Genomic DNA, 13,137 nt, shown 5'->3' with positions numbered 1-13,137 from the left:
TGCGGCACAGTATGCTCCGTTAATTTTTTTTTTTTCTTTTTTTTTTTTTGTTCCAAACTATCGTGGTGGGGGGCACAGCAAAATCGGAAAATTCGTAGTCTCAACAGCTTCTAAATACTGGGACAGCTGCTTGGATGTCGGTCAAGGATGGGCAAACCAGTGTTTCAATTGCACCGTGATGGGAGACGCGCCGGTGGCCAGAGTTGCGAGATGATGATGGTTGACCCTTTTAACTTGAATGATTTTGTGGGATGGTTGATTCTCCATTGGTTGGAGGAGAAGCTGGCTAATCTCTATACACTAATCACGTGTGGAGGACTGGGCAGCTAACGCCCAACGGATTTGCATCCTCTTCGTATCTTGCTGTCAACTGTGGGGTCTTTTTAGTGGACCAATGACCGCATCTTGGGTCTGTTGGTTGCCCTGGCAAACAAAAACATATGGATCAATTTCAATCAGAACCAAGTACTTTGGTACACTCGAACAACACTTTCTTCCCAAGTGCATCGGTCATGCCAACAATCCTTCGTCTTTTTGCCTCCTGTTCCCTTTCTTTTGGACCATAAGGCGATCGTCAGCTCTGTCAGAGCAGCAATTCAAAAACCCGGTTCTTCCCCCGCCATCCAGCTGAGCTACTAGTCAATTCCGATAGCAAACCTAATCCCAACCGCTACATAAGAGCCATTCTTTGTGTTTCCCTCGTTTACTGCCACTGTCGTTCTCGTTTTTAGAATAAGCGCTTTCAAGCTGCAGAACTATGGATTACAACATGGAAGACTCCCAAAACTCCGGTCCAGATTCTGCAACGACGCTGGAGACGTCGAAACTGGGTATTGGAACTGGGAGGACAGACACCCAAAATGTCTCCAAACGGTGCGTTCTAGTTATATTTTCAAGGGGCCAAAGTTCTTCTTTTTCATAAGCTCCCGGATGGTATAGTCAGAACAAGGCTAGCCCGAGGCGATACAATTATGTGTTGTTTTTTGGCGCTAAACCAGCGACCAAAGCAAACCACCTCTCCAACTACCTCACTACCTCACCATAACATTTCATCTTAGCTAATAGTGTTGGTTTGTGATTTATATAGGCTACAGAGCGAGTTGATGCAGCTGATGATGTCTCCTTCGCCGGGTATATCTGCTTTCCCGGACGCGGATGGCAACTTGCTCTCCTGGACAGCGACAATCAGTGGCCCAACCGAAACACCCTATGAAGGCCTCACATTCAAGCTCTCGTTTGCTTTTCCTACCAACTATCCCTATGCACCTCCTACAGTCCTCTTCAAAACCCCCATCTACCATCCGAACGTCGATTTCTCCGGACGTATCTGTCTCGACATCCTGAAGGATAAGTGGAGCGCGGTCTACAACGTGCAGAGTGTGCTGTTGAGTTTGCAGAGTTTGCTCGGGGAACCAAATAAGTCGGTTTTTTTACCTCTTTATTACTTCTCCCTACTTTTCTTTTGTAATTTCTCGCAAAATGGATATTTTGCTGACGATTGTTGTTTGCCTTCATGTAGTGCAAGCCCTCTCAACGGCCAGGCTGCAGAATTGTGGGATAACAACCCGGAGGAATATAAGCGTCATGTTCTCGCGCGCCATCGCGAAATTGAAGCCGGTGAATAGATATCGGGGCCTCCCTGTCTATTATCAACAGTTAATGAGGGCCAACAATGATCACCGTGCATAGTTTTCTTTTGGGGTTGGCTTTTGACGAACCGCAGGTGCTCGTAAATAGGATGATGCGTAACTTCTCCTGCGGTTTTTCTCCCCCACCATTTCGAAGCATGGAGTTGGCAAGGTCTGTTTTTGGTTTATCAGCTGGCTTGTTGTGGCTTGGATGGAATTCGACTTTGTTTCTTGGGAGGATAGTGGTGAATAATTGTGGTCATGTCTCGGGCTGTCTCCTTCATGTTCTTCTGTCTGGGCCCTTGGGGAAGAGGTTCCGCTTTCAATTCTGCTACATGATGATGATACCTATGCATATGGATTTTTCTTTTTCTTTTTTTCTTTTTCTTTTCTTTTCTTTTCTTTTTTTTTTTTTTTTTGCTACCCTTTCCTTCCTTTTTTTCTTGCGGAACAGGGAGTTGGGATCCCAGTGACTCTCTTATTCCTCTATCCTATCGTTGGATTTTCTATGGATTGCTCTTGATTGGAAAACAGAAAATCCATTTCTCAAGTTTTTGAAAAAGAAAAGAAAAGAAAACCTACAAATTCATGTCCATATTTTGAATTAGTCTTAGCTGAAAGTCTCTTGTCTGAAATATCATTATTTGTGCTGATGCTGCTTGATTCTGTGATTGTTGCCATTAGACCATGTCTCCACTCCTCAATTTGACAGATATCTATACAGAGCAACATTACATTTATGCAGCAGGGGTTGCTTAACAAAACAGTCGGACGATAGATACGACTATAGACATTGTTGTAGATACCATGCTACAGCTTTGGTAGAGAAAGGAAATAATACCCCTCAGGGGCAGGGTGTAGATTTAAGACAGACCAAGCGATGGAAATCGAACGAGAAGCGCGCCCCTTTGAATTCGCTCCATCGTTAGTTAGTTACCACGCATAAAACCACCTCAGAATGCAGGATTTCGCTCTGTCTCGACTCAACCAACCCAACCTGGAATTTGTCAAGAAAATATTCATAAATGAGGCACGACGCTTCCATGGTAACAAATTAGTTACTAAAATCGCTGCTCCGCAATCTGAAAACAAGGAAAAACTCCGTCTGGTTATGTTCCCACTTTCAGTTTTCAAGCCAGGACTCCAAACATGGTAATTCACGGTTGAATATATATGCTACGTACATTGCTACGGTCCGCGAAGGAATTGATGCTCTCTGTTTTGCTTCTCGGGATGTTAGATCCAATTTTTGCCCAAATTATTGATTACAATTGCATGCCGCCCTTTTTCTTTCTCTTTTTGGCGACATGGATTGGCCCATTCGGCCTTGAGGATCTGTGAAAATGTTTTTGCTGTTACTGGACTCACACTACTCATGTCTGCAGATGAGAGTGGGGTGAGTGCATGGAGGGATAAAGATTTGTATTCCTGGATGCATATAATAAATAATGAATCTTCTCTACAATGAAAAGCCAGTGTCTTGTCTTCTTTCATCATCGTTCTCTCTCTCTTTCTTCTTGATGCAGCATAAGTCATTCTGAAGAGAAATGATTCACTAGTCTAGCCACACTATTTCACATGTAGTTTAGTTAGTTAACTCTTTGAATTAATCCAAATTTATACTCTCTGACTGCATGAACTCATTGCACAGTTTTCTTTTACAGTTACAGTTTTTTTTAAGTCTGCCTTCATGCACCACTCAATTGATAAACTACTACTTCTGATAAGTTCCTGTGAAAATATTGGTAATATGTACTTATTATCATGATCACAATTCCAGGTCCCATCTCAACAATAACTTTTTGAGGTGATCCAGTCTGTGAGGAATCAGATAGGAAACAGAGATGCCCCCTACAGGATTACACAATGTTATCCACCCACGATGCAATACCTATGCAGTTTCATTTTGCGTCATTAGGTTGTTTGCTGGGTTAAGTTATACGCTGAACTTAATCCCCGAGCTTGGTGTGGACCATTCTGTCACGTGGACTATAATAACATCCTTTTGCAATGGTCACGAGCCAAGTGTTTTTTTCCCTTGTTCCGTTTCCCCCTAACAGTTACCCGGCGATCCCTTAGGAGATCTTGGATCTGCATATTCTATTGGACAGCACTATCCACCCTCCGCCCCTTTCCCCCCCCCACCTCCCACGCTATAAAAAAAAAAAAAAGTAAAGATAAAAATAAAACAATAATCAACGATAAAGATATCGAGCAGAGCGCCCACCATTTCGAGTTTGAAAGTGAAATCCGGGCTGAATTCCATCCATTTTTATGTGGAACTGGAGGGAGTCTTGAATTTGTTGATTTAGGCTTCCCGACATTTTCCCCGCTAAAGTTAGAGTGGCTCCAAAAACTGTGGATCGCGAGATCGAGCAAGCACGTTGAGATGCCAAGGTTCAACAACTCAAGTCTATAGAAACAAGGTAATGGCATTACCATACTTTTCCTCAACTCTAACCAGGTGTTTTACTCTACGGCATACGTCCCCTCCCTCTTTTGCTCTCTGTTCTGGCAGTTGGGTATGTGAACGGTAATAATACTTGATGGTTGCTTGTAAGGCATACTTGGAAGGATACTAAAAATGTTTAATTAAAAGTGATTTCCCAAGGTTGCCTTTTTATGGGTGACAAGCAAAGATGGCCCTTAGATCATAACACACGCAGATGTTCAAAAACATTCATTACCATGCAGACACCATGGACACAGATATATGAATATCTGGAGCAGCGCTGGCTGGGTCTGAAGATGAGCAATCTGTACGGAGTGTAGTTAGGACGAAAAGGGAACAGAAACGAGAGGGGTATTGGCCAACTAGACCACTAAAGATCTCGTCGGAGGTTTTGCCATAATTGCGCCCAACAAGCAAAGAGTAAACCTCATACCAAAAGGCCTTCATTGAGCAGTGCTGTGATTAGCGAACTGCGCTTGGTTTGTAACCAGAAGACCGGCAATACTCGCGCTGCTAAATGTGCTCAGAGCGCCTGTTAACATGGCACTCATGGCAACGCGGGTCACGTCTCCGCTTCGTCCAGGCGCAAGCTGCGAGAGAACACCGATTTGGTTACCCAGGGATCCGATGTTTGCGAAACCGCACAGGGCGTAAGTGGCGATAAGACGGGAGCGAGGGGTAAGGTCAGCGTAGTATACATTGTTCTGCAGCTGGTCGTAGGCGACGAATTCATTCTGTGTGCGTAAGTTTGGTTAGCGATCAGGATAATCATATACGATAATAGCTTGTTCTAAGAGAAAGGGAAAGGGGGCCGAAGGACGCGCTTCCGGAGTGGTGTCCTTACAGTAATGAGCTTCAACCCGATTAGCTTGGCGACTTTATAGATATCGTCATTGCCGCGGGATACTCCGAGCAAGAAAGAGATCGGGTAACATAAATAGCCCATGATCATCTGGAGGGTTAGAGGAGGATCGTTGATATTGAGGTAATGGCCCCACCAGGTTAGGAGATCATTGACCAAACCAACCAGGGAGATGATACAGAGAAGGGTAGCCATAATCACAGCTCCAATTTTCAGACCCAGCCATGCACCGTTCGCAAATGCGTGTAGGGCGTTGGAGGCACGATGTTCGTCGTCATCAGGGATGACCACACGACCGGCAGTCAACGTTTCCTCGGTTTCGGGATATCTCATTTTAGAAACCGCCAGGGAGGCAGGGATACTCATCACACAGGACGACATTAGGGCTTGAGGGTTGACACCGATACCGATGTAAGCAATGAGGACGCTTCCGGCAATTGTGGCAAACCCCGAACACATAATTTGGTGAATTTCAGCCATCGTAAGGTGATTAATAAATGGGCGAATCAACATGGCAGACTCTCCTTGGCCGATGAAGGGAGACGCGGCTGCCACAATAGCTTCCGCGCCAGATACTCGCATGGACCAGAAGAAAAATGTGGCAAACTTGCCGATGAACCACTGAATAAATCCGATGTAATAGAACAGCTGTACCAGGGAGACGAAGAAAATGATAGAAGGGATAACAGTGACCAGGAACCAATGGATGTTTTTCGTAACCGAAGCTGCTGTAAGAAACGCTGTTCCTTGACCTGCAAAACCAAGTAGGGCCGTCGCTAAGCTCGAGATGAAACTGAACATATCATATCCAGCCTTGGTTCGCAAGACAAAAAGAGCCATGAGGAATTGCACCAACATGCCAACAAGGACAGTGCGCCATACTATCTTCTTGCGGTTGTTCGATGTAGCCCATAGTGTGAACATGAGCACCACCAGTCCAAAGAGGCTGACGGCACGGTTTTCTTTGTTATTATCCGCGGATTCTTCGGAAGCGAAAGATCCCACGAGAAATACCGCAATCACCACTAGAGCGCCCAGTGGAGTCCTGAATTTCTCAGGGATAAAGGCAACGAATGTTGTTGCAGTATGGCGCCAAACCCAACGCATCGGCCTGGTAACAACAGAGATAGGGACATAGAAAAAGAGCAACCGTAGCGATATTGCCAGGTAGACTAGGAAAGGCACCACCCACCCCAGCTCCTTGCGACGAAGAATCAGGCCAGCAATCCACCAGCTAGGTTTTATTGGATGCTTTGTTACTAAGGCCCGACAGAGAGCGATATCGAACTCCCATATATGAATGGAAGGTCATGTGCACAATAATAGGAATAGAGCACTCACCCAGTAAACAAGATCCATAGCGCAGCATGGATCGCGATGTTCACTTGAGGTCTGTATCGTATCCAGGTGCGGCTGAATATGTTCTTCTTCTCCTCATCCACCTCTACCTGCCCTGCCTCAATATCCTCAGTTGGATGCGTGTCCGACGGGTTCTGGCAGCCATGATCCAGAGGACTCGGTTCCAGAATATTGGATTCATCAAAGCCCTTGGTGTAAACGATATCATCCTCGCAGCTCTTCTCTGAGACTGTGGAATGGTGACGGTGCGGATGGCGGTGCTGGTGAGCGGGGTCGAGTGCCGGATCTGGGGATCGCGACATCGAGATTTCTGTGGTCTGAGAAGCCATTGTGGCGGTTGCTCAATGCTGGCGAAAATTACAGGTTCCGCCGGCCACGATGTGGAAATTGCAAATTATATATTTTAATCGTGGGGTCGGGTTTTGTGGGCGCTGGCTGAGTCCTGAGGTTTTCAGTGGTTGCGGAGTAACAAGCACAAACCTGATGTTTGAGCGTGGTTACAGCAAATCTTGATAGTCAAAGAGGGTTCCAATTGATTGTCCGTTGTGCCACTCAAACAAAAACAAGTTCCCTCTTTGTAGTTACTTCAAACTCAACCATAGGATGTTGAATCCAGTCAGGTAGACTATAGAACGACCATCGTGGGCGAGCGCTGAAGAGATGATAATCAATGATAATCAAGATTTCCACGCGATGGGGGAACTGAAACGACGGGGAAACAGTATAATTTCTATGAAAAAAAGGGTCTTTTCTTTTACCGTTCAAATTGCATTAGGCGAATCCCGACATGTGTGCCACTCCACGCCGATCCCAACGGTCAATACAACCCTTCCTCCGGCTGGAGCCAAGGATCCTTCCTGGAAGGTTGTTTGAGGCCGGGAAAGCCTAAAAGTTACTTCGACGGCCCTTGGGTCCGCCAGAGCCTAGAAAGCTTGAATGGGGGAGGCAAGTCTCCCATAACTTAGTTTCCTGCCTGAATAATTGTTAGTCATCTGCTGATTGGAAGCAATAGTTAGACAAAGTTGTGCAAAAGCAAAAAGTGAGAATGTGCCACTTCGGGCATGCCTAAGATATATTCAGCTTAAGCTCCGTGCTTCAGAACAATTCCTACCAATCACAACCTTCATAGGCCGCTTCAGGGATGGACCTCTCCAACAGGGTGGCGTTCCTAGGTATCCTTGAGCCGGGAAGGGAAGCTGAATTCTCCAGTAAGTTATCTTTCGCAGCAGCACACTGAGCACAGTGTCCTCAGGATGCTGATATGACATTGAGAGCTGCAGTCAGAATATCAACGAGGATGCAAATGAGCTATAGCTACTGTGATCTTTGTTAAAAGAGTTGTTTGGGGATATGAACTGCTCCAGAACTTAAATATCCCTTGGATTAACTAAGTTAGTTAGTCAGCTAACTAACTAGTTAACTAACTAACTAGTTAACGTTAGTTAGTTAGTCAATTAGTAACTAAACTGTGATTATCTCCGATAGCCGCTGAGTGAGAACGCGCAAAGCAGAAACGGCGCAGGTTTAAATCCGCCTCCCCCTGCCATAGTTAACTTCCTCCTACCTACGTGCCCACGTAGGGGTCATTCGGTGATATTATCGTAAATGCCATTGATACGGTGCTCAAAATGCGCGATGCTTATTAGAAAGTGTCAGACGACACACACACACACCCCGTAACTTTTCCATCCTTGATCCCGCACAATCTTATCCGCCCAACCCCAGGGTTTCTCGGCGGTAGTGGAATCCACTAAAACAACCAGGTTATACCCAGGTCATAGTTAATTAATTCTACCATTTAAATCTCTCAAGTTTTGGGAAAATAATTCCCACAGTGTGACATTGCGTCTCAGAGTGTTGTCCAAAACCCTCGTTCGATATCAACTCAAAATTCCCTGTCTCTATTCCCCTGCATTTCCGAAGTATAGCTCGATGACATACAGAAATTCAGACCGAGGCTTATGATTTCTCACAATCTGTCAGCTCCTTCTATGCATGAAGCTGATCTTAACTCCTGATTGTGCTGAAATCCCCAATATCGCATGTGTGAAGTGGGGTACGGGGGATTTCCTTACCTCTGGTGAAAGGTTCACATCTTGCGCTTGGTATCCCGGCGTCAGAGATAGGAGGGTAGGCCCTGGATTCTGGACTGCATGCAGAATGACCATTCTGCAAAGAAGTTCACCACCGGTTGGCTTTTTTGAAGCATGAAGCGATCGAGTGTATCTCATGTGAAATAATTTCGGATTGGATAACTTTCAGAAATCACCAGCCGGCAGTCATCATTACGCAGTAACTTTTCGCCCAGGGATCTTATTGGTGCAGCAGTTGTTTTATCTCGAGCTCGTTTCGACGACTACGACCCTTCTTGAACACAAGCACAAATACAATTGAACCAATTGAAATATCCAAATGTGTGTAAATTTCGGACCGTTACGGAGTAGTAGATTGTCGAAAAGATCATATAAGGGACATATATTTCCTACCTATCGGAGCGTCCCCAATCGGTTACTAAATCAGCAAAGACACAAATACAAAAGAGGTAAATCGCTGTTCCGAATGCTGCGGGCAAATGCCCAAAGACCATCCGTGATCCTAAGAGTGGGATGAAACCTCCATACGCCCATTATCAACCGCATAGGATTGTGCCATCGTCTCTCGTGCAAGAGCGAATCAAACAAAATTAAAATGCTTTTTGCCGAGGTGGCATGATCCCTGGAATATCTCTTCCAAACTTCCGACGTTTTAAAGGTTCAGCATCGGCTGCCACGAACTTATTGGGAGCGAGATCTCAATCAGAGCAGCGGTGGTAAAGACTTGCTTCCCTTCTCCCTGTATGCCAGAGGCGGAATCACTAACAATGCCCAATCCCGGCACTACCCTTCTCTAGGGAAAGATGTAGGGAACATAATCGGGTTGCGGTGCTCTAGGTAGGTGTATTGAGGAGAAGTTTGTAGGTAGAAGTGTCGGGAATGTATGATTAAATGAACTGGCTTTCCATAGATTCCCTAGGGGTTGGTTGCTCCATTTCCCTGTGAAATTGTGAAATTCGTGTTGATTCCACGCTAATTGGGACGATTGAATTCGTTGTTTTGTATGCTTCTAACATTCGGGGTTGACGCCGAAGATGTGCTACCTGTTTTGAAATTATATTGATAGATCTATCAAGTAGTTAGGTAATGCCAGGAGATCCCATAGCTTGACCATCCCACTTCCATACCATGGGAACTAACTTTCCCCCCCATATTTAGAAGGTATTTGCTCTGCCAATATTCGACAACCCACGTGTAACGGCTGAGTTTAAAAACAATCCCTGCTGTGCACAACCATAAGAAATGGCATAGAAGGGAGGAAGAAGGCTACTTCAATCTGTATAGAAAGTGATTAGGTTATAGAGAGACTAATTGTCTCACAAGAAGCTCATACTCCCATACACCTGCTTAGTTGGAGGAATTGCAGATATTCTTCCGACTGGTGCAGTGGGGGACGGATATATTTACCTAGGAATCAAGATAGCTGATTAAAATAATTTTGTAAGGATACAATTGGTAGCAATAGTTACTATGGCACGAGTACAGACTTAGATAAACGGCATTCAATATATATATATATATATATTTGGGTCTATGTAAGTGGTAGACCGGGAGGCAATATGCCACGCTACGAGCAAGAAAACGCCGTACAACAGCAGCATACTTCCAACACGCCTACATATACACTTTCTTGGACCAAAATTGTGTTTCGAAATAGAAACGACAAACTCATCGGGGGTAATCAGACGGAAAGCTCGGAAACTTTGCTCGGGTCGAACATTTTCTTATAAGGCTCCAACGCTTTCTGGACCTCTCCGTTCGGCCCACAGAATTTCTCAACCTGTTCAGGACATCTGCCAATGAAGTTCTTTGGATCTAATAATTGATCGACTTCCCCAGCTACAGGGGCAAAGAACTCTGATTTCTTGATTCTCTCAATCAGGTCGTTTGCTCCTCCCTGGTTCTTGACCACATCGCTTGCCTGGTGTGACAGCACCCGGATTTCCTCATGGGCGTCCTGTCGCGATCTCCCAAGTGATACCATCTTCATAAGGATAGTCTCAGTTGCCATGAAGGGCAGTTCTGTCCTCTTGTCAGCGGTTGCTGGGTTCAAGATAAGTTGTGGAGTAAACGCTATTATGTCATACCTTCCATCAACCGGCTGTGAATTCTGGCTGGGTATACAACAAGTCCAGATACCACATTATCCAATGTCATGAGAATGGAGTCAGCACTTAAGAACATCTCCGGGATATAAATACGGCGAATAGCACTATCGTCAAGGGTACGCTCGAACCACTGCTGCGCATATGTATCCCCAGCATTTTTATTGAGGTTTGCCAGGTGGCGTCCCAGACTTGCAATACGTTCGCAACGCATAGGGTTACGCTTGTAAGCCATGGCAGAAGATCCAATTTGATCCTTCTCAAACGGTTCTTCCATTTCCTTCTGCGAAGCAAGATGTCTAATGTCGCCCGTAATTCTCTGAACCGTGGTTCCAAATGCAGAGAGAGCATTCGCAACACGTAAGTCGACCTTGCGGGTGTATGTTTGTGTAGAGATCGGGTAGCAAGAAGGAAATCCGGCTTTGGCGCAAATAATTTCATTCAATTTGTCAATCTTCGCCCGATCGTTTTGGAAAATCTCCATGAAACTAGCTTGAGTTCCGGTAGTTCCTTGAGCGCCACGGAATTTGAGATCATTCCTTGTGCGCTGGATGTCTTCGAGGTCCATGAGAAGGTCTTGTACCCACTGAGCGGCACGACGACCGACAGTGATGAGCTGTGCGGGTTGATAATGAGTATAACCAAGGGTTGGCATATCCTTATATTCCAGGGCGAATTGAGACAGTTTGTGAATAACCACCGCAAGTTTGGGAAGAAGGAGATTGAGACCGTCACGAATATTAATCAGGTCTCCATTATCTGTGCAATAACAAGAGGTAGCTCCGAGATGAATGATTCCTGCAGCGGCCGGGGCGACTTGACCAAAAGCCTGAGAGAAATCCCGCATTAATACTCTGTAGTATTTTGTTTAATGTCGATTGTAAAGCGTAAGTACCGTATATCCACCGAATTAAAGGGTAGGCGCTGCGAGAAATGCACATACGTAAACGTGGGCCATCACATCATGTCGACGCCGTTTTTCCTCCTCCGCGGAAACCTTGAAGCAATGATCCGTCATCACCACATTTGCCTCCATCTGGGCAATAGCTTCATCGGATATACTAATTCCTAACTCTTTTTCGGCCTCTGCCAGCCAAATCCACAATTTCCGCCATGTTGTTGCGCGGGTGCGGGCGGAGAAGATTGTTTTCATCTCCTTGCCTAATGTCGCAGATTAGATGGGTAGGAATTGTAATTAGCCTAAATTGAATGCCACTTACTCGCATATCGCGAAGCCAGCGGGGTCTGATATGTGTCATTTTCAGACATTTCGAATTGGTGTGGGAATCGTTCGATTATGCGTTTTCGGCGGGGTAAATTTGAGAGCAAAAAATGTTTTTGTTGTTGTGCTTTTCATCATTTTCATTATTTCCATTCTGCCACTTTTAGAGAAGGCGGTGTGGCGGCCCTTTTTTTTTTATTTTATTTTTATTTGCTGCCATCCTTGTCAATTTGAACCTCGTAGTTACCGATCCCTTCTCAACCATCGGGACAAAACTGACGTTCAACATAGCGAATTGCACCATTACTCCCGATCTGTGGCATTTTGATGCCGTTCGTAAATTGTCAATGCCTGTTACACTTATACGACTATCTCCGCAGAGATGCTTCAAATGTGGTATTCAGTGTGATTAGTTGACCTCATTTTCGCCTTGTTAAACTACCTTCTGAGCAAGAAATGAACATCCCGTTCAAGCCCGATTGAAATTTCCGACAGCGATATCGTTGCGATTGAATCTAATAAATGGATTGCCGTTACTGGTTTATCTTTCCCATGTTTCTATTAATCAGACCCATACAGATGGGCCCATTAGTTCGAGCTGGGCGTTTTTCTATGGCCAGGAATTTCAGAGGAACAACTCTTCCACTTCAGATAACGATCCTGTGAGGCCGATACATTATCATATGATGAGGCGCTCAAGCTTTTGAGTGTCCCATAACTTTCTGTGTGTGATTCAGTATCTGTCAACTCACGAGATTACAAAGATCCATCTTCCCCTCACGGCGCGGCCGGGGAATCTGCTTGAATGTCATGGTAAGTATTTGAAATTGTGATGATGGTATTCAAACGAATGGATATCAGCTGAGCTGGTGTTTGTGTTATCAGTAATATTAAGGGCTCATGTCGCATTATGTGAAATGCTCAGACAAATTGAAAAGGGCAAGCTTACTCGATATTATCATTGAAATAGCGGGATATGAATGTCTACTCTTGAAGGCGAGATTCCCGTTCTTCGTGCAGCAAATCGGCCTATTTATTCGATCCTAATTTGCATGATTGCTTTTGAAATAAGCTAGCATTCATTTCACTGTAACGTCAAGAGGAAATAAATTGATCTGTGTTCGTTGAATTCATCTATGGATTTCCTCCGTTTGTCGCCTTATTAGGGATAGATTCCAAGGCTCATCCCCTGATCACCAAAGGCCGTTGTCCCTCGAATGCCACTGAAAGAGCTAGGTAAAGATCAAGTTAAAAAGCCAAGAACTTCATAAGAATTCTAAGTTTGTATTAATTACCTCATTGTTATTTCGCTGTGGTGGTGTTGGTTGATATCTCAAATTCTTCTCAAGTAGTTAACGCGATGGAGTTCGGGGTAAACTGATGGCGGGCCGATCCATCTCGCATATGAACTCGCTG

General features: G+C 45.0%; 3 protein-coding genes across 3 annotated transcripts; 1 reads left to right on the top strand and 2 right to left on the bottom strand.

Moving 5' to 3' along the window:
- Positions 1-757: 757 nt before the first annotated feature.
- Positions 758-1,625, top strand: PADG_04830 (uncharacterized protein; the record flags this gene model as incomplete). Its single annotated transcript, XM_010761852.1, has 3 exons — positions 758-873; positions 1,088-1,420; positions 1,520-1,625. 3 exons carry the CDS (start codon positions 758-760, stop codon positions 1,623-1,625), a joined length of 555 nt encoding a protein of 184 aa, XP_010760154.1.
- A 2,898-nt stretch (positions 1,626-4,523) lies between these two features.
- PADG_04829 (uncharacterized protein) lies at positions 4,524-6,630 on the bottom strand (the record flags this gene model as incomplete). The annotated part of the gene is made up of 3 exons (XM_010762096.1): positions 4,524-4,814; positions 4,925-6,176; positions 6,284-6,630. 3 exons carry the CDS (start codon positions 6,628-6,630, stop codon positions 4,524-4,526), a joined length of 1,890 nt encoding a protein of 629 aa, XP_010760398.1.
- Positions 6,631-10,075: 3,445 nt separating this feature from the next.
- Positions 10,076-11,768, bottom strand: PADG_04828 (adenylosuccinate lyase; the record flags this gene model as incomplete). The annotated part of the gene is made up of 4 exons (XM_010762095.1): positions 10,076-10,416; positions 10,482-11,328; positions 11,443-11,660; positions 11,720-11,768. The coding sequence occupies 4 exons, from the start codon at positions 11,766-11,768 to the stop codon at positions 10,076-10,078; spliced, it is 1,455 nt and encodes a 484-aa protein (XP_010760397.1).
- Between the last annotated feature and the right edge of the window lie 1,369 nt (positions 11,769-13,137).

This window comes from Paracoccidioides brasiliensis, assembly GCF_000150735.1.
Source record: "Paracoccidioides brasiliensis Pb18 unplaced genomic scaffold supercont2.5, whole genome shotgun sequence".
Classification (NCBI taxonomy): Eukaryota; Fungi; Ascomycota; class Eurotiomycetes; order Onygenales; family Ajellomycetaceae; genus Paracoccidioides; species Paracoccidioides brasiliensis.
Note: the sequence above shows the minus strand (reverse complement) of the source record. Positions and strands in the feature narration are given on the sequence as shown.